Raw genomic sequence first — 21,509 nt, 5'->3', positions numbered from 1 at the left:
AGTTTTATTTTTCTCTTCATGGAGGCAATGGCAATACATTTTCTTGCTCTTTCCTTATATTACGTTCTGGGAGCCAGAAAGTCAACTACAATTGCAGCAGGTTGTTTAGAAGCATTTTTGTGCCTTCAAAATTTGCTAGTCAACACTTTCCTACTTTTCAGATGGATGTGCCACATGAAAAAGGACTTGGGGAATGAGCTGTGCCTTTTTCTCTAGCCACAGCTTCTATGCAGAGTTTTCAGAATTGATTTGTTTATGTAAAAGCCAGTTTTGTTAGTGTCCTTTAAAAAACATGAAAGAGGAGCAAGCAGCACATGTTGCATTTGTAGACAATGCTGATCTCTCCCCAAGTAGCCACAGGGTGTGTGAATCTAGCTAATCAGGCAATAAAGCAACACATGCCCTCAAAAACAGATGTTTGTATTGGGGGGGAAAAAAGCTAGTTCAGAATAAAAGTGAGAGGAGCAGCAATTTTACCAAGTAAATAGTGCATATTCCCAAGGCTTGCTGTGATGTAAACTTCTCAGCAGCGCTAGAGCTAATGTTTATCAAGCTGTCTGTCCCCAAACTCATACAGTGATTTACTCCAGGAGAACTAGCCAGGAACAAAAGCCAGGAACAAAAGGGCTTAAGTGCAGCCAGGGCTGAGACAAATTTGACTCTCTCAGAAACATCTCCCAGGCACAGAGTGGAGGTAGAGCCAGTGACTCAAGTTATACACTGGCTTCAGGGCCGCCAAACATCCACCCATGGACTTACTGTGTGGGACATTTGACACTGTCTCCAGACTGCTTTTCAGGAACAGAAGAAGGTTTTTAGATGTTTCTGCTCCAGGCCTTAGTATTGTTCCTGCAGTATGCTCTGACCAGAAAAATAAATCTCTTCTCAAAGAGGAGAGCCCTAAGGTGTGGTCAGGAGGAGACATTAGAAAGAAACACTCCTTTCCCTTTTTCATTCTTCTACAAGCAGACTTTTCTGTAGGACTTCACTCTGCCTGTCATTAGCTCTCCAAGGTGATCAGGTATTTCACAGCTAATTTTAGTCACTGAGCTCTACCGTGAGTAACCACTGTGTCCCCCACTTTGCTGTAGAGCCCCAGGAGGCACAGGCAGCAGAGCAGCAGAGCCAGCAGCTTTGACAAGCTCAGCAAAGATGAGCAGTGTCCATGCAGAGGAGAACATTCATGCAGTGGTCTCTTGAGCACAATGGGAAGTCTGTGAATGCTGTACCCTGAGCAGAGGAACAGCGTAGACCATATTCAGCCTTCCTTCAGGTTCTGCAGAATCAACCAAAGGAGGTCCCAGTCTGGGAGGGATGCACAGGCTGTGTATTCATCCTTACCCAGAGCTGAAATGGAGATGCTCCAACCAGCTTCTGCTTAGCAGAAAATGGTAACTGCAGCTTCCAGAATGAAGCCAATGGTCTGTGTCCTATCTAGAATTATACCACCTGCATTTAAGAGATGAATGCTGCCCAGTTTTACACTTCAGTTGGGCAAAAGATTGAAAGTATGATTAAGCATCTGATCATTATGAATAAAATCAGTGATGCCACATACAACTGAAAAAGTGTTAAAATCCTTTCTACACGTGCAGGCTGTAAGAGCACTGACTCCCTCAACAGAAATAAACCTAAATATTCAGGCCTTTATATGTCTAAAATTCAGTCACTTTGTTTTTTCCTATATAACCCAAAATATGTATTTTTAAAAAATAATAGTCTTGCGCTGACTTCTAGAGTTTAATGACAGGTAGGAGGCAGAAGACTGCAACAGATAGCTTAGAAACAAGTACAATCATTTCAGCATGTGTTAAGGCAAGATCACAGGAGTTGGATAAGTTTCCTACGGTTGGCCAAGTCCTTGAGATGTGCTGGCTGTGCTCTGGTGCAAATCTGCCTTAGTAAGAAGTGCAAAATACACTGCCTGAACCCTCTCTAGGCAAAATTTTAGCACTGAGATTTTAAGCGAGAGTTGAGACAATGACATAAAGAGCTTTTTTTTTTTTTTTAAGCTTCATTGCTATGAAGACCCTTAAAATTTTTTTTTTTTTCAAAGGGCCATGCATGTGTAGGCAAGGAGAGGCACCCTAAAGTGGCCAGCACAGGAAGCCATGGAATTTGGGGGTGGGCAGGGGGGAACACTCCTACTCCTATTCCCACACTTGGGAACCTGTTCCCACACTCCTGTGCCCACACTGGGACAGGAAAGCAGAAGGCCCACAGTGTCATTTAGTGTGGGAGCAGAGGGGCAGGCTAGTGCAGCCCCATGCCACCTGTGCCATGCTCTTTGGACATGGGTTGTCCACAGACAGACAATACCTGTGAGCTGTCACATGCCAGTAGGAGTTCCAGGCTATTCATGAAGCCTCCCAGGACTGGGATAGCATCAGCTCTTCGCTGACACTGTAATAGCTTGGACTAGATGTTGCCAGAGCAGTACATTAGTGGTGCCAAGCCCCAGCAGCCTCTTTAGCAGGGGAAGCTGCCCTGTGCTGGCTGTGTCCCTGGGCTGTGCTGCCCATGGAGCTCTCCTGCAGCCCCATGGGCTGTGGGGCTGCCACCACAGGATCTGTGTGAAGCAGCCTGTCGGGCAGGAGCTGTGACTTGTCATGCATGTGCTGTGCAAAGCAGACCTACCATTTCAAGCTGGACCCAAAGCTGTGTGTTGGAAATGTCCCAGTCTCCATCCCTGTGGATGCACCAAGCTGACTTTGCTCTACATTAAATTCCATGGATAAGACTGTACATAGTGAAGATTTTACTTCATCACCCTTTCAAAATAGCACACCTGAGGAACAAAACAGATACAAGCTGTGAATCCAAGCATTCTGACAGCATGATAAAGATGACTGCTCCCTCCAGGAGCATGTCAGCAGAGCAGGACAATGGCTTGCTGTCTCAGCATGGCCTCACCTCACGGCCATAGGTGAACATAGTCTTGTGTCTCCTGCACCCGTTTCTCCACTGTAGGGTTCCCAGGACAGATGTGGTGAGATTTGAAAGGCATATCCCCTGCAGAAGAAGTGAGAATGCAGGCATCCCTCCTGCCCAAAAGGAGCTGCAAGATGCTTGGGGCCCACGTGCCCAGTTATCCTGGACTGTCCTTTGGCAGCTGACACAGGGTGACTCAGGGAAGGTCTTGGGAGTGCTGACGGTCTAGCAGGGAGCCAAGGCACTGAGAGAGGAGGGTATAATTGTGGGAAGTCAGAAAATATCCTCCTTCTACTGCTACAAGGGCAAGGATGGATTGGCAAGCAACGAAGGAGGCACCAAGCTCTGCTGTTAGGCTTGTAAGGGTGCAGTGGTGCTCACATTAACTCCTTGTCATAGAGATCTTCACAATATGTAACTCAAGGTCTCTCTAGGTTTGATTAGAAACAGACACTCCAAACTTTGCGCTGAAACTTTGAGGCCATCTCCAGTTACAGGAAGTCTGGGCATATCCATATGCAGATGTATGCAATTTGTTTCACTTCAGCAGTTAGCATGACTGTTTTGAGGTCAGGGAGCCTGTTTCTAGGGAATGAGAGTTATTTCTTGGGATGCTCAGCTGAGGGTGGATGCACACCATGCCCTCCCAGCACTACCATCAGGCCCTCCCTCCCAGAGTTTCTGCCCCTCCCATGGAAACAGTTCATCCCTACCAGGGCTCTCAGGGGCTAGAGATGAAGAAGCCCATATCTGCTGCAGTGCAGGAGCACTAGAGCAGCATGGATGAGCTGCAAGGAGGGCTCTGGACTGGCAGAAAAGGCACAGGAACACCCACTGTGTGTGCAGCAGGGACAGTCCTTGCTCCTTGGGGCTGGTGGTTTGTGATGGAGATAACTTATCACCGCTGAAAGTCCGGGGCCCAGCTCTCAGCTGCAGTTTGAGCTATGCTGTCAACAAACTTAGAACAGACACAGAGCTTTTCTCTCTGCCTCTGTGTGTGTGTGTGTGTTTGTGTTTCTGTGTGTTTGTGTAGACCCTTCCCCAGCTAACTGAGCTCCTGAAGCAGATAAAAAACAGCAGAAGATTTCCCAAGGGAAGTCTTCAGGTCTTGTGTTTGCTGCTGCTGGAGCTGCAGGGGGTTTAGGAGTTAGGGAGGCAGCCAAAGTAAAGTCATGGGGGAAAATGTACTGAGCTTCTTGACATCATAAATAATAAAAGAAAGAGAGAAAGAGAAAAAAACCCCCAACTTCTTGGAATACTTTATTTATTACTCTGTCTCTACTGAGTCTCATAGGTGGCAGTCCATTGCTGCAGACTTTCTGGAATTGTTCTATTTTCAGTTGTAAAAATTACAAATATCATGTCCGTAGCGCATGATTTACCCAGGCTTTGGGGCAGGGCACTGTCCCAGCCCATTTTGGACAGGTCTAGCCACCTGCATCCCCCAGGAGCAGTGCGAGAGGTCAGCCACTTGGAGAAGGCAGGTTCAAAGAAGAGAGAGTGTGTCAGTCCCTCTTCTGTGTCTGTGTCAGACTAGACACAGGTCCTGGAGCCCAGGGAGCATAAATTTTTGCAAAATGTTCCCAAGGATCAAAGCAAAGAGAGCTGAGATAGACATCAAGCTTCAGTAAGCTTTATAGGGAGTTCCTCAAAAGTCTGAAGTAGCAATATTAGAGAAAGCAATAAATCTGAAATCACAGTAGGGTGAAAGTGGCAGGTAACTCCATTGCCTTCATCCAAGGTCTGCCTACAATCCCTCTGTACCACCTGGGCAATTTTCTTCTCAAATCCCTTTCATAGCTCATCCCCCCTGGCTTAAACCTGGGCCACCCTTGCTCTTATGCCTGAGGGTGATTGCTACATTTCACCTCCTGGTTTCATCCCAGTCATCTCAGTGCAGCCTTTGAGCTGCAAGAGTGAAAGATGGGCAAGGACTTGTACACTGTACACCTTGTCACAACAATTTTCATAGGCTTTTGGCTGTGAAGGTGTGACAGAGATGTTCACAGAAGGGCTAAACTGTACATATACAGTGAATTGGCAAAGGGATTTTGTAACAAGAGATGAGTACTGCCAAAGACACAGGCTAAGATGCCCAAGCTGGCATTAATGACCCTGGCTATCACATTACCTGGGAAAAGCTCCCAGTGGGGACATCACTACACAGTGAAACTGTTTCCCAGAAAGACTGATCCTGGCCTAGTAAGTTTTGGAAATAGAATAAAGGGAAATTTCAAAAAAATATGAGACTATGTGCTCTTGACTTGGTAAGGAGAGCATGGATAGAAAATAGCACACTATCACTTCCCACACATTTAGGAACTGAGCATAGTGGCTCAAGGTTAAAACCTGTAATAGGGCTACTATGTTTTTTGCCCAAAGATCCCAGCCAGAAATGGGGTCAGGTGTGACCCTTGGCTATGCATTTTATGCCAGGTGGCCAGTCGCTCACACAGATCCCTCGTTTTCTGTCCTGGGTTCAGCCCACCATGCAAAGCAGTGGAATCAGATAAAGGAGAGCCATGGGTCCCCACCAGGGTCTGAGGACGCATATATGCTGTTTACAAAGCTCAAAGGTGGTTTTTAGAAAGGAGCCAGTTCACTGGTCTAGGGGTTGAAACCTCTTCCTCCTGCACTGCCATACTGCTCTCATATGCCATGTCTCATTAATTATTAATTGTTGAGGGCAACCAGGTGGAAACAGTGCCCCAGACTGCTGTCACACTCCTCTCATTTCCCTCTGCCCTGCACATAACCATTCACAACCTCTTTGCCAAAAGCAGTGCAAGTCCTGGCAGAAGGCTGTGGGGGTGACTGGGGGTGTCAATCAGGAGCACCTCTGCTGACACACCAGCATTGCCTGAGGATGCAGGAGTAGAAAACAGACCCCACCGAGCACCACATGGGGCTGCTCTGTACTCCTGGTTTTCTACTCTGTGTTATTCAGCAGGGGAGCACAGATGGGCTGGTGGCAGGGGACCTGCATGGTGCACGGAGCAGATGGGTACCTCTCAGAGACCTTCCCTGTGGCCAGGACCAAGGGATGTAGTGCTCCATGATGTTCAACCCTGATGTGGCTGTTGAGAGGTTGAAGGAGGGTCTTGCTGGGATGTGTGCACCTGAGTGTGCAGAGCTCATCCTCCCACCTGGGTCTCTGAGAGGGAGCTGGAGCTGAGAGAGCTGGCCCCAACCTCCTCTTGCCCATCTGTGCTGGGCAAAATATGTCAAAAGATTTACATCACTTTCCTTTTCTCTCTCTCCCTGCCCCTATCCCTGGTCAAACCTGCCCTCCTCTTCCCTCCCCTACCTCCCACTGAAACAGGTAAGGAAAGCGGCTTGGGAGAGCCTGACTTGCAGCCAAGCTCCGACCCTTCAGCAATGGACAGCAGCTACCTCAGCGTGAAGGAGGCCGGGGTGAAGGTGCCCCAGGACAGGGCCAGCACAGACCTCCCCAGCCCCATGGACAAGGCTGACTCGGAGAGCAACAAGGGCAAGAAGCGGAGGAACCGCACCACCTTCACAAGTTACCAGCTGGAGGAGCTGGAGAAGGTCTTCCAGAAGACCCACTATCCTGATGTCTATGCCAGGGAGCAGCTAGCCATGAGGACAGACCTCACTGAGGCTCGTGTACAGGTATGGGGGGAAATCCTGGGGCTGGGTAAGGGGTGGATGAGCTGCAAAAAGCCTCTGAGTTTCCCTTGCAGCCCCACCATAAGCTGCAGGCAGCCGAGCCCGAATCAGAGCCTGTGGCACAGGGAAAGCACAAGGAGGTACATCCACGTCTGACACTGGTGTCACCTCCTTTATTGGCGTGGTGTCCTGCAATCCAGTCTTCACAGAAACACCTCTTGCCCTTGAGCTAGTGGGACAGTAGGTGGGTAAGCCTCACTGCCGCTCTGAACAAAACTTGCAGAAAATCTGCTCTCTTCAGGAGGCTTGCAGGGACATAGGTTCTTTACTCTGAGTGGGAGCAAGCTTTTCCACAGCATTGGCTCTTTCTGGCAGAGGGGGCTGCAGAGGTGACTGGGAGTTCAGTGCCAGAGAATGTGGTGACGCAAGAGAGGCAGCTCTTGTTGCTGCTTGGCAGGTGCTGAGACTGCATGAAAGCTGGAGATCTGGAGGTAAAAGGTGCACCCACCACCTTAGGAGAAGCAGGAGAGTCAAACAGCCACACTCTGTTGACAGTCTCAATCACCTCCACCCACACAGGTGCCAGCTCTCGTGAATGAGCTCCCTTGAACTAACCTGGGGGGCCAGCAGACCTGAAATCCACATCAGAGGAGGGAATGATTCTCTGACTACTGCTCTTTCCTGTGAGTCAAGGTTAAACAGGAGGCATGTCAGAGCTCAGAAGCGTGTGCAAAAAGGAGCACCACTGCATGGAGCGGACATCCGCAGCTCATGCCTTGGTGTGCAGCTCCTTCTCCAGCACAGCTAATCCTGTCACTTCCATCTGCAGGCACTTGTCAGCTCACCACCCCCAGAACCTGCATTAGCATCAAGAATAATTGGCCCACGAAGACACCTGATTCTATCTTTTATACCAGGAATAGTCCCAGCTCCCAGGCAGCCTCTGCTTTAACCTTTACAAGTAGTTGTTGCAAATAAGGCCCACATTCATGCTTAAATCCATTTTAGTTTGTACATTCACTGCTGAATTCAAACAGTTCTTGTGTGCTTGCCTAAACTGGTTTGCAGGGCTGGTGTGCTCTTCCTCCCTGCAGCTGTTTCTCTTCAGGCTGGACATGGCTGCGTTTCAGTAGGCAGCAGTCATTCCCGTTGGTCCCGAGTGTAGCATGCTGAGCACCACAGCATGGGCAGAGCAAGGCACTGCTACAAACATCAGCTCTTTGCTTGTGCCACTGGATGCAGCTCTCGATTTCCCAAAAACACACCACAAGTGCTAATGGGGTCTCCTGGGAGGCCACGCATAGCATCGGGTTACTGACTGCACGGTGCATGACATTCCTTTAGCTCAGGAATGAGAATGAGGTGCTGGAGGGTGGCAAGCTCCTCCTGATCGCTTCTGAGACAGGGTTTGCAGCTACTATGTCATCCCAGGCAGCGTGAAGGGCTGTCCATCAGAGCCAGGGCAAGTGAGGCAGATGCAATCTACACATTCCTTACATATGACCCTTCATTTTGGAGTTTTCCCCCACTTTACCCCTGGATCACACTTCAGCTGAGGGCAGAACTCCCTAAGTAGCCAGGAGTACTTTTGCAAAAAGGGGTTTAGTTTGCTCTGAGATAAATGTGCCAGTAGCCAGCAGCCAAGAACAGCCTCCCTGCCAGTGCCACCTCTCACTTGGGATGGCGATGACAAGGCTCGTGTGACAGAGCTGCTGAAGGGCTTGTCTGAGTGGCCTGGCTGCTCGTGCACCTATCCCATGGTGAAAGGGGTAAGCACTTGCATTTCAGTCATTCCCTGGCTCTGCCAGGCAGGACCCAGTGACTTGGGCCGTGGGCTGGCACCAGGCCACCACCTCGTGATGCAGGACTGCTGTGCTGTCAGCAGCAGTGCAGACTGTCACTGGAGAGCGAGGACCAGCAGGTTAGTGCCCAGTGCAGCAGGTGCTGGCTGGGCAGGCCCAGGGGCAGCCCAGCTGCTGGTACCCCAGATGTATCCCCAGGGGGCTGGGGCTGTAGGTTAGTGGGCTGCTTGGCTTTGGCACGGCAGTGGCAGCCCCTGGGAGGCGTGGAGGTGGCACAGGGCTCTGCTGCTGATGGCACAGGGCTGCTCTTCCCATGAAGGAGGATTTTGGAGACAAAGCCTTAGTGAATCAACCTAGTGCCTGTCTCCACCTCTGGGTTGTGCCATAGCTTGTTTAGCCTTGTTTTTGGCCTCCCACCCCCTGGGCAGTTCTGCTCTGCGGGGTCTTCCAATACCAGCAGTGGGGCATCAAGGGCCATTAGCTCACAGCCCAAGAGTGGGTACGGGCATGGGGCTGCAGCTCAGGAGGCTGATGGTGAAGCAAAGGCCTACTGCAAGGACCAAAAAACAAGGGCTAGAGGGTGGAAATCAAAAATTAGATACAAACCCCTCACTACTTTTCCCCTGCAAGCCAAAGAGCTGCTAGGTACTCAGAACTCTCCACTGCGCTGGGAAAGGCTCTGGCTGCTGTGGGGTATTTGGGCACACACCTGCTGCAGCCCCATGGGCTTTGAGGGAAGCACAGTAGTCCCTCTCCCAAGGAAGATGTGTCATCTAAGGGATAATCCTGCCCTGGAATGATTTTTTTGGAGGTCAGCTTCAGCTGCCTGAAAAGCTGAACTAAGCAAAGTGAGATGGCAGAAAGGCGAGGCACAGGTTTAAGGTGTGATGCTCCCTCTCACAGCTTTTGCCTGGGGGTCATCCCCTATGCATCCCCTATGGCTAGGCTTGGCTTCCTGGGGAGCATAACCAGCTGCACTGCAAGCAGAAACAGATGCAGAGCCCAGACAGGCTCTGCAGCTCTGATTTTTCCATCCCTTTCCCAAGCTCATGCTTCATTAGTGAAGTAGCTGCCAGAGTTTTTGGTGTCTGGAGAGGAGCCCATGCCAGCAGCATACATGAGGTGGACCATACTGTGAAGCAGTGGCATTCCATGGCCTGGCCCCTCTCCCGCTCCATTTCCCTGCCTGCCTCAGTTTCCAGCCATCTGTACTGGGGTCTGACAATGTCAAAGCTAATATCCCCTGTCATGCAATGCAACATTTTCCTGTCTACTCCCCACAACCTTGCCCTTTGTTTCAATGTACTATTAAGATACTGCACATCCCTGTTTTCCGAAGTGGGAGCCATGCATAAGCCCTGTGCAGAGGCACAGCCAGGAATGTTGCTACAGCTCAGCCACAAACCTGCAAGGGTGCACAGGGGGCGCTGAGTTCATGTAGGTCCTATCCACCATGTATATCCCATTCCTTTCTTCTCTTCCATGTCTGGGGCTGCAGAGCCCCAGAAAGACCTTCTGCTTGGTATCAGCAACTGCTTGAGGCTCTTTCAGCTCATCCAGGTCTGCAGCAGATGCCTGAGGCAGTGGCACTAGAAAAACAAGGTAGACACGTGTATTCACACATTATTCCTTCCCCTTGCATAGAAACACACACAGGCACATCCCAAGCCCATGCCAGCCTGGCCCTGGCTGCTTATCTCTCTTGGGTTATCAGTATCTGCCTCCTGGACTGCTCTCTGGGAGAGGAGAAAGGGATGGGACTGGAAGGAGGCTTCACAGCCAGGGAATATAACCCCTCAGGCAGCCCCCCTCAAAGCCAGCTTTATGATTGCTGGGACCATTAATGAAATGTTTTTGGCGGTGACCCTGTGATGCGGCGGGGGCTTGAAAGTGAGAGGGAAATGTCAAACTCCGCTGTAGCAAAATCACCGCCTTGGAAAAGAAAGAAAAGAAAAAAAGCAAAGCAAAGAAAGAAGTAATATATCTTGATCCCTTTTCCCCCATAAAACCCTGGGAGGCTGGTGGAAGGAGCGGAAAGACTGAGCTAAGCCTGCAGGAAATTAAACATGAAATGAAAACAAGCTCGAGTTATTCAATTCTCTCATCCCAGGCTCCAATTTCCCATTCCAGGCCACTGATAAAACGGTGTCCAGTTTCAGCACTCAAGGATGAATTCTGGCTCTGTTCTTGCAGTCTGAAAAGCAAAGGACTGGTGTCCATCTCTGGCAAGAGGGGAGACGGCCTGGCCTTTCACAGAGGGATGGGGTCCTGAACACAGACAGATGGAGTCTGAGCAGAGAGAGGAGGGTAGCAGGGTGAGAGGACAGGAATGAGGAGAATGGATGCTGTGAGGCTGCCAGAAGAGAGTAAAAGCACAGGAGACTTGAATGTGGTGGGCAGCTCTTACCTGCATCAGAGCAGTGATGCAGTGAGGGCTGTTGAGCACAGGGCATGAACACAACCCCACAGCTGCCTGCAGCCCACCACCACATGTGCAGCCTCACCACCACTGCCATGGTGCAGGTAGGAGAGAGGGGAAAAGACCTTTAACTTGGAGGAAGGACAGATCAGTGACGCAGCCCCCAACTATCCAGACATGGTCAGTGGCCTGGGTTAAGTCCCAACTGAGCCCATCCACCTGTGCCCTGTGCAGGGCACACAGGGCTTGGTGGCAGGGGCAGACTGGCAGCGCCCACTGGGTGCAAGGGTAGAGGCACCAAGAGAGTGAGCAGGAGCCTCCTTGCTTTGTCTCAGGCCACTTCTGGCCTCTCCACCCCCAACAGCACATCAGCTGTGTATGCATATGTATTTAGGTACCAGCATATAGCTGAATGTTTATGGAGACATGAAACATTCTCTGTTCTGTAGACTTTTACAGGGCTGATATGGTACATCAGGGCTTATCAAAGCGTTGTCTGCAGGAATTAGACACATGCCATTACTGTGCACTCCTGCTGTAATTGCTAACACTGAGATTCAGTCCACAGTGACTGCTGGTCCCCGCACAAAGTAGCCCATCCTGACCCCAGAGGACATGCTGCACTAGCCACTGCAACCTCCGCTGTCACATTCCCATCCCACAACAGCCGCTCTTGACAGGGAGTGACAGGCAATGAAAGGAAAATGAACTTCTGTTTGGGTTTAGATTTGCTTTTTAAAAGCAGGTGTCTTCTAAGACTGTGGAAATACTGAGGATTAGTTGAGGTTTTTTGCTGACATTTTCACATTATACGTTGCCATGCCTGTCTTGTTTTTCCCGGATAACTGTGGAGACCTGGAGAAACCCAACTGCAAAATACCAAGAAGCCTATAAGGATTTGGACCAGAGGAGAAAGGGCAGATTTAAAAAGTGATCCAAACCTCGCCACAAGCGCTTCAGAGCTCACTGTCAGCTCTCAGAGTGCCTCTGGTGCCTGTGACACCAGCCCTTGGACTGAAGACACTTCTTCTTCAGCCTAATGCAATGACTTGCCACATTGTCCCAGCCACCAGCCACATGGCAATTTGGGAACTGTCAGTTTAAATCGCTTTGCTCTGTTCAATCCAATGCATAAATGTGTTAGAACAGAGGCCAAGACCCCAGTCTGCTCTGTCAAGGCAGCTGTTGTGCTGCCCTGGGAAGAAGAGGGCACAGACCCTGCACTGATGGCTTCGAAGGTCACACTGCAGAGCCACACCCTGCCGTGGGAGCCCGAGCTCGGCCGCCCTGCTCCCAGGTGGGATGTTCAGGCAGGCAAGGCAGCCGGTGCCTTCAGCACGCAGGGAACGGCCGCGTATGCCTGGCATATGTTCATCCTGGCCTCATGCAGAGCCAGCACTCTGCTCCCTACCTGTTCTCCACCCCTCTGAGCACAGCGGGGCCTCCCCCGCCTGAGGAGGAACCAGGTCACCACCGCTAACTTTGAATCTGCAGATCAAAGCGGCGTGATCCAGGCCAGCCCTGGGACTGGCCTGCAGCTGGGCTGGAGTGGCTGTGCCAAGAAGAGGTAGAAGAAAAACAGACAGATGCCTGAGGCATCAAACCTGCTCCAGTAGGACGCTCTGCATGTGCAGTGTGTGCGCAGCTGGGATAACGTTAGGATGCTTCTCCCGATGCTTTCTGCACCTACTGAAAACACAGGGTTACTGATTTGGGGTAGGGGGTTGATAGCAGGTTGCTGCTTTGGCCAGCTAGTGGATGGCCCATGCCATTGGCATCATGGCCATGGGGCCGGGCACTAAACCCTGTGCTTTCCACAGCCCACATGAGGAGCACGTGCCTGGCAGCTGCATTATCAGCTCCCTGCCCAAAGCAGACCACAGTGCATGGCCAAACCCTTAGCAGCCTATCATACCACAGGCCTGGCTGCAAGAGACCAGCACGAGGCTGTCTATGTGGTGGAAGGCAGAAACTGAAGCAGGAGAGCCTGAAACAACTCTTCCAGCACAAGCAGGAAGGTCAGCTCAGACAGAAACCCAAACCCCTTATCCCTCTCCATAGCAGCTCCTGGCTGCACTGATTGAGGCTGCAGGGGCCACAGCACTCCTGCCCCTGCAAAAATTGTCCTGCCATCCCACCTTGTGCCAAGCACTTGCCTTGTCCTGCTGTCCTGTGAAGACATGAGCTTCCTACCTGGCATCTCCTTTCCCCAGGTGCCTGGCAAGCAGCGAAGCTGCCCCACGGCCAGGCGTGGGAAGGGCCAAGCTGCTTGTCAGCAATACCCCTCTGGCCCCCTGCAGCGAGTCACCGTGTAAAACTCGAAGCAGAGCTGAGAGGCTCTAGGAGTGCTCCTTTCATGCACTGGCGTGACCTGCACAACCCAGCCCCTGGTGATCGCCCTCATCTCTCAGTGCCTTCAAAGCAGCTCTTGATTGATGTGTTTCCCTGACTCACGAGCTTCAAGAGGCTTTGAAGACACTGGGCCAGGCTCTGATCTCTCTTAGGCTGATGCAAATCAGGAGCAATGGTGCTGACAACAGTGCAATAATCCACACTGATGTCAAGCCAGTAAAAATAAGAGCAGAAACAGAGTTTTGGTCTTTGCCTTGAAGGGATCTGAGCAGCACTGTGAAGCAAAGAGTAGCAAACCCTGCAAAGAAAACTCAGTGTAAACCAAGGGATGCTACAGAAGGACACCTGTCCTTTCCTGCAGCTAAAGAGGGATGGGGTGTTTGGCTTTGTATTTCTTGTTGCGGTTAAGCAAAATGAGAGAGTTGGTGAGAAATGCAAGCAGTCAATGGCATCATAGCCAGGATTAATCTTGGGGAAAGCCCCATCACTGCTGTTTTCAGCCTGGCAGCAGATGTATTCACACACGGATGTATTCACACTTCTCCTCTGAAACTGGCTGACAGCAGGAAAGCAGCAGGCAGAGCCTGGGTAACACAGATTTAGGGGTGAGAGGAAGATGGGCTATTCCAGGGCAAATCAGGCTGGGGGAGGCAAGAGCTGGGAATGTCCCCAGAGAGGCTGTGCACCAGAAGATGGACATCCCCATTTGCATGGAGTGCTCCCTTTCCAGGAGCACAGGCTGGCCCCAGACCCTCAGGAGAAGCAGGGAAGGACCCTCTCTCCCCTGCAGAGCGCGTCTGTGGAGCAGTGCCCTTCTCCGTGCCATACCAAACCACCCACCTGGCGTGGCCCTGCCCTCTGGTGGGCTCTTCAGGGCTGTTGGGCTACCAGCCACTGCCGGGCTCCCCTTGCTCACAGCCCTGCTGTCCCCTCTCCCCAGGTGTGGTTTCAGAACCGGCGAGCCAAATGGCGCAAGCGGGAGCGCTTTGGTCAGATGCAGCAGGTCCGGACCCACTTCTCCACCGCCTACGAGCTGCCTCTGCTCACCCGTGCTGAGAACTACGCCCAGGTGAGTGCATTCCCCTGCCTGGGCACAGTGCTTGCTGGACACGCTGCCTCTGGTGCCAGTCCTCCCCCAGCCGTGCTTCACTTCTCAGGCACATCCGCCTGCCCTTGGCAAGGCTGCAGAGACACTGGGGCTATAGTGCCAGGCATTGGAGGGCTGGCAGTTTTTTAGTTTTGCTTGGCTCCCTCATGCTCTGGTCCAGAGCAGCTATATTTAAAGCAGGTACAAGCCCAGCACTGTGTGATATAGAGCAGCACCCTTGGGCACAGGCCACCCTGCTCAGCACATCCTATCAATATGTGCTGCTGCCCACTAGCTTTCCACTGGTTCAAAAAAGATCCAAAAGGCTCATTCATGCCTAAAGAATAGCAGATCCCAGGGATGCTTCCTGTTACTATGTCTGGTTTCGATGCCCCTTGGACATGGTGGTTGGATAAAAGCATTTTTCCCCTGGCAAATTCCCCCAGTAGTTCCCAGTGATGAGTTGTGGTACACACAGCACACTTGGTGACATCTGGGGATGCTTCCCAAGGGAGTGGTAGATTTATGCTCCAAAGGAAGAGGGGAGGGAGCAGGCTTGTTGGAGTACCTGGAGCTGCTTCTGAGTCCTATTGAAACCATTCCTGCCCTGACCCTGGATCCAAGTCACAGGGCTGCCTCCCCTCCTTAGCTTCCTGTCTTAGAAGACCTGTCAGCAAAATTGCCTCTTAAACATTGGGCCAGCCCCAGTTTCACAACACTTCAGATGATGCCAGACAGACTGGGGTTTGCTAGCTCCAGGGCTAGGCTGTGCCCAGAGAGCACTCCCTCCATCCTCTACTCCTCTTCCCACCACCCAGAATTTGCTCAAGGGTGCAATTCTGCAGGCATGATGCTCTGAACCTGACTGTCCTCACAGATCTGCTGGAAGTCCTCCCTCCCTGACACCCTGTCTGTCAGCTGCCTTCCCAGCCACTGCTGTACCAATGCTACCCCGCAGCCAAGCCGGGAGTGTTTGACCTCTCTCCCGCTTGGCGTCTCCCATAAACTGAACAAGAAACCCTTTTGAAACAGCTGAGATGCCAAAGCAGCTTTTCAAAGCAGAGAACACTCTCAGAAGCCTTCTTAGCATGTCCTTCTCTTGCCTTTGTAACTTACACTGCTCTATCCCTCCATACTGCCCTCCTCTCCCAGCACAAGAGATCAAAAATTTGAAAAGCAATTTGCAGGAGGCAAGAGATCAGAGAGGGCCCAAGGGCAAGCAGTGGAAAGGGGCAGTGGGATGAAGGGCCCTTTGCTCTCTTGCTCCAGCCAGCTGCTCACCTCCTCTCTGCTTTCATCCTGCATGCCCGTGCATCCCCTGCTGCAGCACACCTATTCCCACTGCCAAATACTGAGCCCTCCTCTCTTCTTCTGCAATATCATTTTGTGAGTGACACTGCAGGACCCCAGATGGTCTCTTGAGGTGGCCCTGCAGGGCTCTGCAGCAGGGTGGGTGTTGCTGCCTGGATGGGCACTTCTGGGGGAGACGGGCAATGAAGCTGCCTGTGCTGGGGGCTCAGCTCCGACAGGCACGTCTATGTGGTACAAAATAATCTTTGCCTAGGCAAAACTGCCCTGAGCTGGAGAGGGATGGTAGATGAGCAACCTCACAGCACTGCTTTCTGCCTGACCCCTCTGTAATGAGTAGGACCACAGAAATACCATGGATGACACAAAGTTTCCTGCACTGAGAAAAGTGCTCATGGTACAAAAGAACTAAGAGGAGTGTCTGGGAGTGGAATAAATAAACAGATGCTGTGGCAGAGGAGCACAATCCTGCTCCCTGTGAGTAATCCCGCTGCACTCCCTGCCCCTGTCCAGGCTGGCATACAGGTTTTGGAGTGAATTTGCTGGCTGCAGAAGGGCTGAGCAGGGGCCAGCAGACGGGGCTGCATGCCCACCTCAGTGGCTGCCCCTCCACTAGGCTGCCCTGCCAGGCCGGGGCTGGACACAGTCCATTCCCTCAGGCCGGCTGCCCAAAACATCCCGCACGGGGCAGCCCTGATGCTTCTTTTCCCACCTCCAGATCCAGAACCCCTCCTGGATTGGCAACAACGGAGCCGCCTCCCCCGTGCCCGCCTGCGTGGTCCCCTGCGAGACGGTGCCCTCCTGCATGTCCCCCCATGGCCACCCCCACGCGGCCGGCGGCGTCTCCGAGTTCCTGGGAGTCTCCGGGCCCGGCAGCCACGTGGGACAGACTCACATGGGCGGCCTCTTCGGCACGGCCGGGATGAGCCCCGGCCTCAATGGCTACGAGCTGAACAGCGAGCCGGACCGCAAGACCTCCAGCATCGCTGCCCTGAGGATGAAAGCGAAGGAGCACAGCGCCGCGATCTCCTGGGCGACATGACAGGGCTGCAGCCCAGTGCCCGCGGGACACGGAGAGAGCGCCTGGGGACAGCCCGGGAAATCCATCCGCTTGGACTCCACACAGCAGTTGCCTCCTCGGGGATCTGAATGCAGCACTTTTAGCTACCCTAGGCATATAAAGTACATATGTTAATGTAAGTGGAGAGTTTCCAGCATGAACCTGGCACCTCCCGGCTTCCTTGGGATCAGGCAGAGAGAGGGAGGCTGTGGAGCAGCACTTCTTCCATTAAGATCTGGGATGGGATGCATCCCTTCTCACTGCCACCTCCCCAACAACCTGGGCATTTTTTCTTCCCGCTGTTTTGCTGTTTTTTCTGACACCAGACATGCCTTTCAGCTCCCACCACCCACCCACACACACCCACACACACCCACTCACACACACATATTCTGCCCTGGGCAAGGGACTTCATGGGGACTCTAGCACCAGCAAAGAAACTCTCTCACACTGCCAACATCATTTTTAGCAGGAGCTACGACTTCCCACAGTTGAGTGAGGAACCAGGCTGGGAAGATAACTGAAGCTAGAAAAAAGGCAACATTAGCCCACCTCCTTCTACCCTGCTCCCACTCCATCTTGTACTCTGAAATGCAGCAGAGTTGTAGAGGCCTGTGAAGGGGATGCCCCTACCCACCATGGCACGGTGCTATCATGCTGAGAGTCTTTGCCAGCCCTCTGGTGACCCAGATGAAGATACACCCCAGCAAACAACAGCTTTCCAGCATGGCTTGATGCCCCAGGGAATGCCTGGGCATTGCTTTCCCTAGTCGTGGTCTATGCTGAGCCTCACAAGGATGGTGGTACAGGAAAATATTTCCTCTGTCTTTCACTGGGTTGGGAATTATTAACTTCAGTTTAGAGACAGCAGCCCTGGCAGGGAAGCACAACTGCTATGTAAATCTGCAAGTCCCCAAAAAGACTGCCCTAAGAAAGAGCTCAAGCACTAGCACACCGCCACAGTGGCACAAGGCCACCAAATTGCTCATACGCCCCATCCTGGGTCAGACACGTGCAATGACAGGCCCTCCCTCAGCCCTCCACCCCAGTGCCCTGTTGCACACGGTGGCCGTGGGCATCTCTGCACCAGGGACAGCAAAGGGAACAGTTTGGGAAGGGGCTCAAGGGAGAGCAAGGTGATACTGCCCCATCTCCAGCCACCTCAGTTCCTCTTCACTTTGCAGAGGAAGTAGAACAGACCAGAACTTCTCTGGTTTGTGTGAACCAACATGCCTCTCTGCTTTTCCGTCCCACAGCTTTTACCTGCACAGAGCTGTTAAGTAAGATCTCCTTTGCAAGGCTAAACATTTTACAAGTTTTTCAATGATCGTAGTGCATGGAATAATTTTGGAATATCCTTTTACCCCACTGAAATACTGCCAAGGAGAAGCTGAAAGTCAGCTGAGCACTACCATCCATACAGTGTGGCTCTGCAAGATGGGCTTGTGCTGGGGTAGCCATCTCCGAGATTCGCAAGGGAATTATAGGATACTACACCCATAAAAAGTGGTTTGTCACCCTGCCCTCTTTCCACGTGCCCAGTGTTAGGGGATCTTGTGGTTTAAGGTCCAGGAATATCTAGTGGTCTTGGAAAAAGTTCCAAATAAGCTACAACCAAATGTTCAGCTTCAGGTTAATGAGCCATATAAGTATTTCCATAGTCTGTCAATACACTACCTTAATGATACACTATTGCTAGGTCAAAAGTAATATATTTACTGGAATAAGAAAACACCAGTAGTACTGTTTTTTTCTTCTCCTCAGAAATGCTAAGAGATGACTTCCCTGCTATGGACAGGGAGCCAGCAAGCATTTCACCACATCATCTGCATAACCAGGGCCTCTCCCATCACAGGCAGCCAGGATTTACATCCCAGCCTAAACATTCAGCTGAGGCCTCAGGCATGGTGGCTTAGATGCTGAAAGTGATGCTGATCACTGAACCAGGCAGGATCATGCTGACCAGCTGGGGGTGTGCACATCCCCACTGGGTACCCCAGAAGCCGCTGAGCTTCCCAGCTACCCAGGGACTGGTGGCAGGAGGCAGTTTGTCCATCAGATTTGTGTAGGCAGCTAAGCACAGCGTTGAGAGCCTTTTCCCAGGTACACTGGGAATCTTGATGCTTCCCAATGTCAGCAGGCAATCAGTGGAGGGCTGCTGCCTGAACAGTCCAGTACCATTGCTGACAAGGCAAATTAGCAACAAGCAGAGCTAAAGGGAGTGCAGTGGGGCAGGCGGGCAAACGGGGACAAGTCTCGCTTAGCCTGCAAGCTCTGAAGGCAGCTCCAGTGGAGGGCTGTATCTACTCAAGAGCTTAGCTGCATTCCCTACTGAAGTTAAAAGGTAGCTTTTCCTCACAGACTTCCACGGGGCCAGTATTTCATCTGAGCTGTTTAACAGCCCAGAGGATTAAGTGCTGTATCCCTGTCTTGTTAGAGAGAGAGAGGAGAGTCTCCTGGCAGCAGACTTGGCATTTAGAGAAGCTTGACCCCCATTTTCTGTCACCTTAAAATTCATGTGGAAAGCACATGTTGGACTCAGTCTAATTTAAACACCACTGCATGTGCCCAGCCCTCAGCCTGCCTGAAAATACCACGAGGCAAGGGGAATGTTGTTCCCTGGACCCCTTGTGCAGGGCTCCCTTCCCACCTCCAGCTGCAGCAGCCCCACTGCTCATCAGGCTCTGCCTCACCTCTCTGGCTGCTGCTGCCATTCCAGCACAGTCCCTTGCACCCACACATCTGGGTAATGCTGGAAGGGTTGCCCCTCCCAAACCTTCAAAAGCAGTTGTTCTGGCAGTTTTTAAGCTACATGCATCTGTACTTAAAATACATTTTTAAAATTTATTTAAAAGGGTTTTTAAGACTAGCTGTTAAATTAACATGAAAAACTGTATAAATATATAAATATATATATATACTTATATATATATGTATGTATATATACTTATATATATATGTATGTATATATGTGTGTGTGTGTATCTTAACCTAGCCAGCCTACAGCTACTGCATTTCTTAAAGGTCACAGGGTCACTGCTGTTCTCGCAATCTCACATTGCCATGATGATACCTTTTTTAAATATTATTATTGTTGTTGTTATTTTAATACTTTTCAATTCTATTTATGACTTTCTTCTCTATTTATTTCTTATTTAGTATTTTACTCCTGTCTATACATTGAATCACAATTCCCTGGCTGGGACTTGCCTTCAAAGCTGCAAGCTTTGTCCCCATCCATCACCAAAATGTCTCACAAGCATCAGCCATCCCAACACTTGCCATGCCCATGGTGGCATCCTCTGTGGGCTCACCCAGAATCTTCCTCCAGCCTCATGGAGGGAGGAGCAAAACATTCACCCAAGCAGTTCTGGCCCTGGTACCCTACAACGTGGCTGCTTTATGTTGCCCATGGCTGGGAACCCCAGAGATGTCCCAGAGCTTTGAGACCAGGAGGATGCAAATAGCAAGAGCAGCATGGGTTCCTAGCACTGGCTTAAAAGTGGTTGGGTACCACTTGCTGCCAAGTACTCGAAGGCACTTCTTGCCTACAAGCAGTAGTTAGTGCTTTGGTAGCAACTGAAACCAGTGGGGAACTAGGCTTGGGCTTGCTGGGCCCTGCAGGGTCCAGACTCTTAGGGCTGCTGTGCCTCAACAAGCTCCTGGGGACGGGCCAGGTCAGCCCCCTGGCACGACACCTACTGCCAGCAGTGCCACCCACCCGCACTCCAGCAGGCTCTCCAGCCAGGTTCTGGCTGCCTCCTCCAGAATATGCTGCCCAGTTCAGGTCCCACTGCCCCAGCACCTACCTGGTTAGAGCCTACAGGGAGGAAGACCAAGACAGCAAAATAAGAAGAGAACCACCCTCCCTCTCCTCAAAAGCCCGTGGCAGATCGTGAGCGAGCATCATTCCTTGCCGGAATGCACATCCTGCCAGATGAAACGTCCTTGCTGGACCATGCTTGGCCTGAGCCATGGCACGGGCAGGGTGCTAGGGAAAGTGTGCCACACGTGACGCATACAGCACACATGGCTTCACCTGCCCCATCAGCCGAGGGGACGCACCACCAGCCCGGGCCAGTTCCCTGTGTGCTGCCCAACAGGCTGCCTGCTGCTTTCCTGCTGCACTGGAGGTGTTTTGGGGTGGGGAGGCGCGTTCCCGATTCTCAGAGTACGCTCAGACCGGGCAGCACATTGTAAAACACTCTCCAAACAAACTAAGGCAAAAAGGTAGTTTCTTGGAAAAGGATTGAAAAATAATCAAGCAGAGGCAGAGCCCCGTGTTTATTTTGCTGCTCTGACTGACATAGCAAAAAGCAAACAGACCGAGGGAGAAATTAAACCCAAATGGGAAGGGGGTGGAATCGGATGGAAAGTCATTCAGCTCTTTGCAGCTTCCCAAAGGGAGCTGGGAGGAGGCGAGGGAGCAGCCTTACACCCCCTTAACTCTTTGCTGGTAACATGGTTCTCCACCCCCCCCACATAGCTAGGTAGGTAGGTAGAGCTAGAACTTTTATACTACTGATTTTGAAGGACAGTTTTCAATGTATAATAATATATCGGTTTAGGTGTGCAGTGCTTGAAAGAGAGACTGGGAGAAAGAAAGAAAACAAACCTCAATCAATATTATTGGTTTTTTGTTGTAAAATATTGTAACCTTGTATAAATGCTACCTTTTCTTTTTCTCTTTAGCTTAACGGCCTGGGGTAGAACATATAGAAAAATAAAAAAGTTTTAAAAATGTTCAGGAAAAAAAAAAGAATAAAAAAATCATTTAAAATGTTGCCACATGAGGTTTGTGCCATGCAATGTTATTGCCTATGCAACCATGTATTACCAGTTCATTACAGTGGAATATTAAAAAAGAACAAACAGTCTTGCAGCTTGATTCTTCTTAACTTTTTTTGAAGTAAGTTATTG

The 21,509-nt window shown here is 51.1% G+C and overlaps 1 protein-coding gene across 2 annotated transcripts in view; it reads left to right on the top strand.

Annotated features, from left to right (window-relative positions):
* The window catches only part of ALX4 (ALX homeobox 4), a 44,105-nt gene extending 22,634 nt beyond the window's left edge, over positions 1-21,471 (top strand). For both annotated transcript variants that reach the window (XM_030274130.4, XM_072929885.1), the window contains exons 2-4: positions 6,254-6,564; positions 14,075-14,203; positions 16,248-21,471. In XM_030274130.4, coding sequence (XP_030129990.1) covers positions 6,254-6,564; positions 14,075-14,203; positions 16,248-16,571 — 764 coding nt within the window. In that variant the 3' untranslated portion in view covers positions 16,572-21,471. The remainder of the gene's footprint in view (positions 1-6,253; positions 6,565-14,074; positions 14,204-16,247) is intronic.
* The last annotated feature ends 38 nt before the right edge of the window (positions 21,472-21,509 follow it).

Source organism: Taeniopygia guttata, chromosome 5, assembly GCF_048771995.1.
Source record: "Taeniopygia guttata chromosome 5, bTaeGut7.mat, whole genome shotgun sequence".
Classification (NCBI taxonomy): Eukaryota; Metazoa; Chordata; class Aves; order Passeriformes; family Estrildidae; genus Taeniopygia; species Taeniopygia guttata.
Note: the sequence above shows the minus strand (reverse complement) of the source record. Positions and strands in the feature narration are given on the sequence as shown.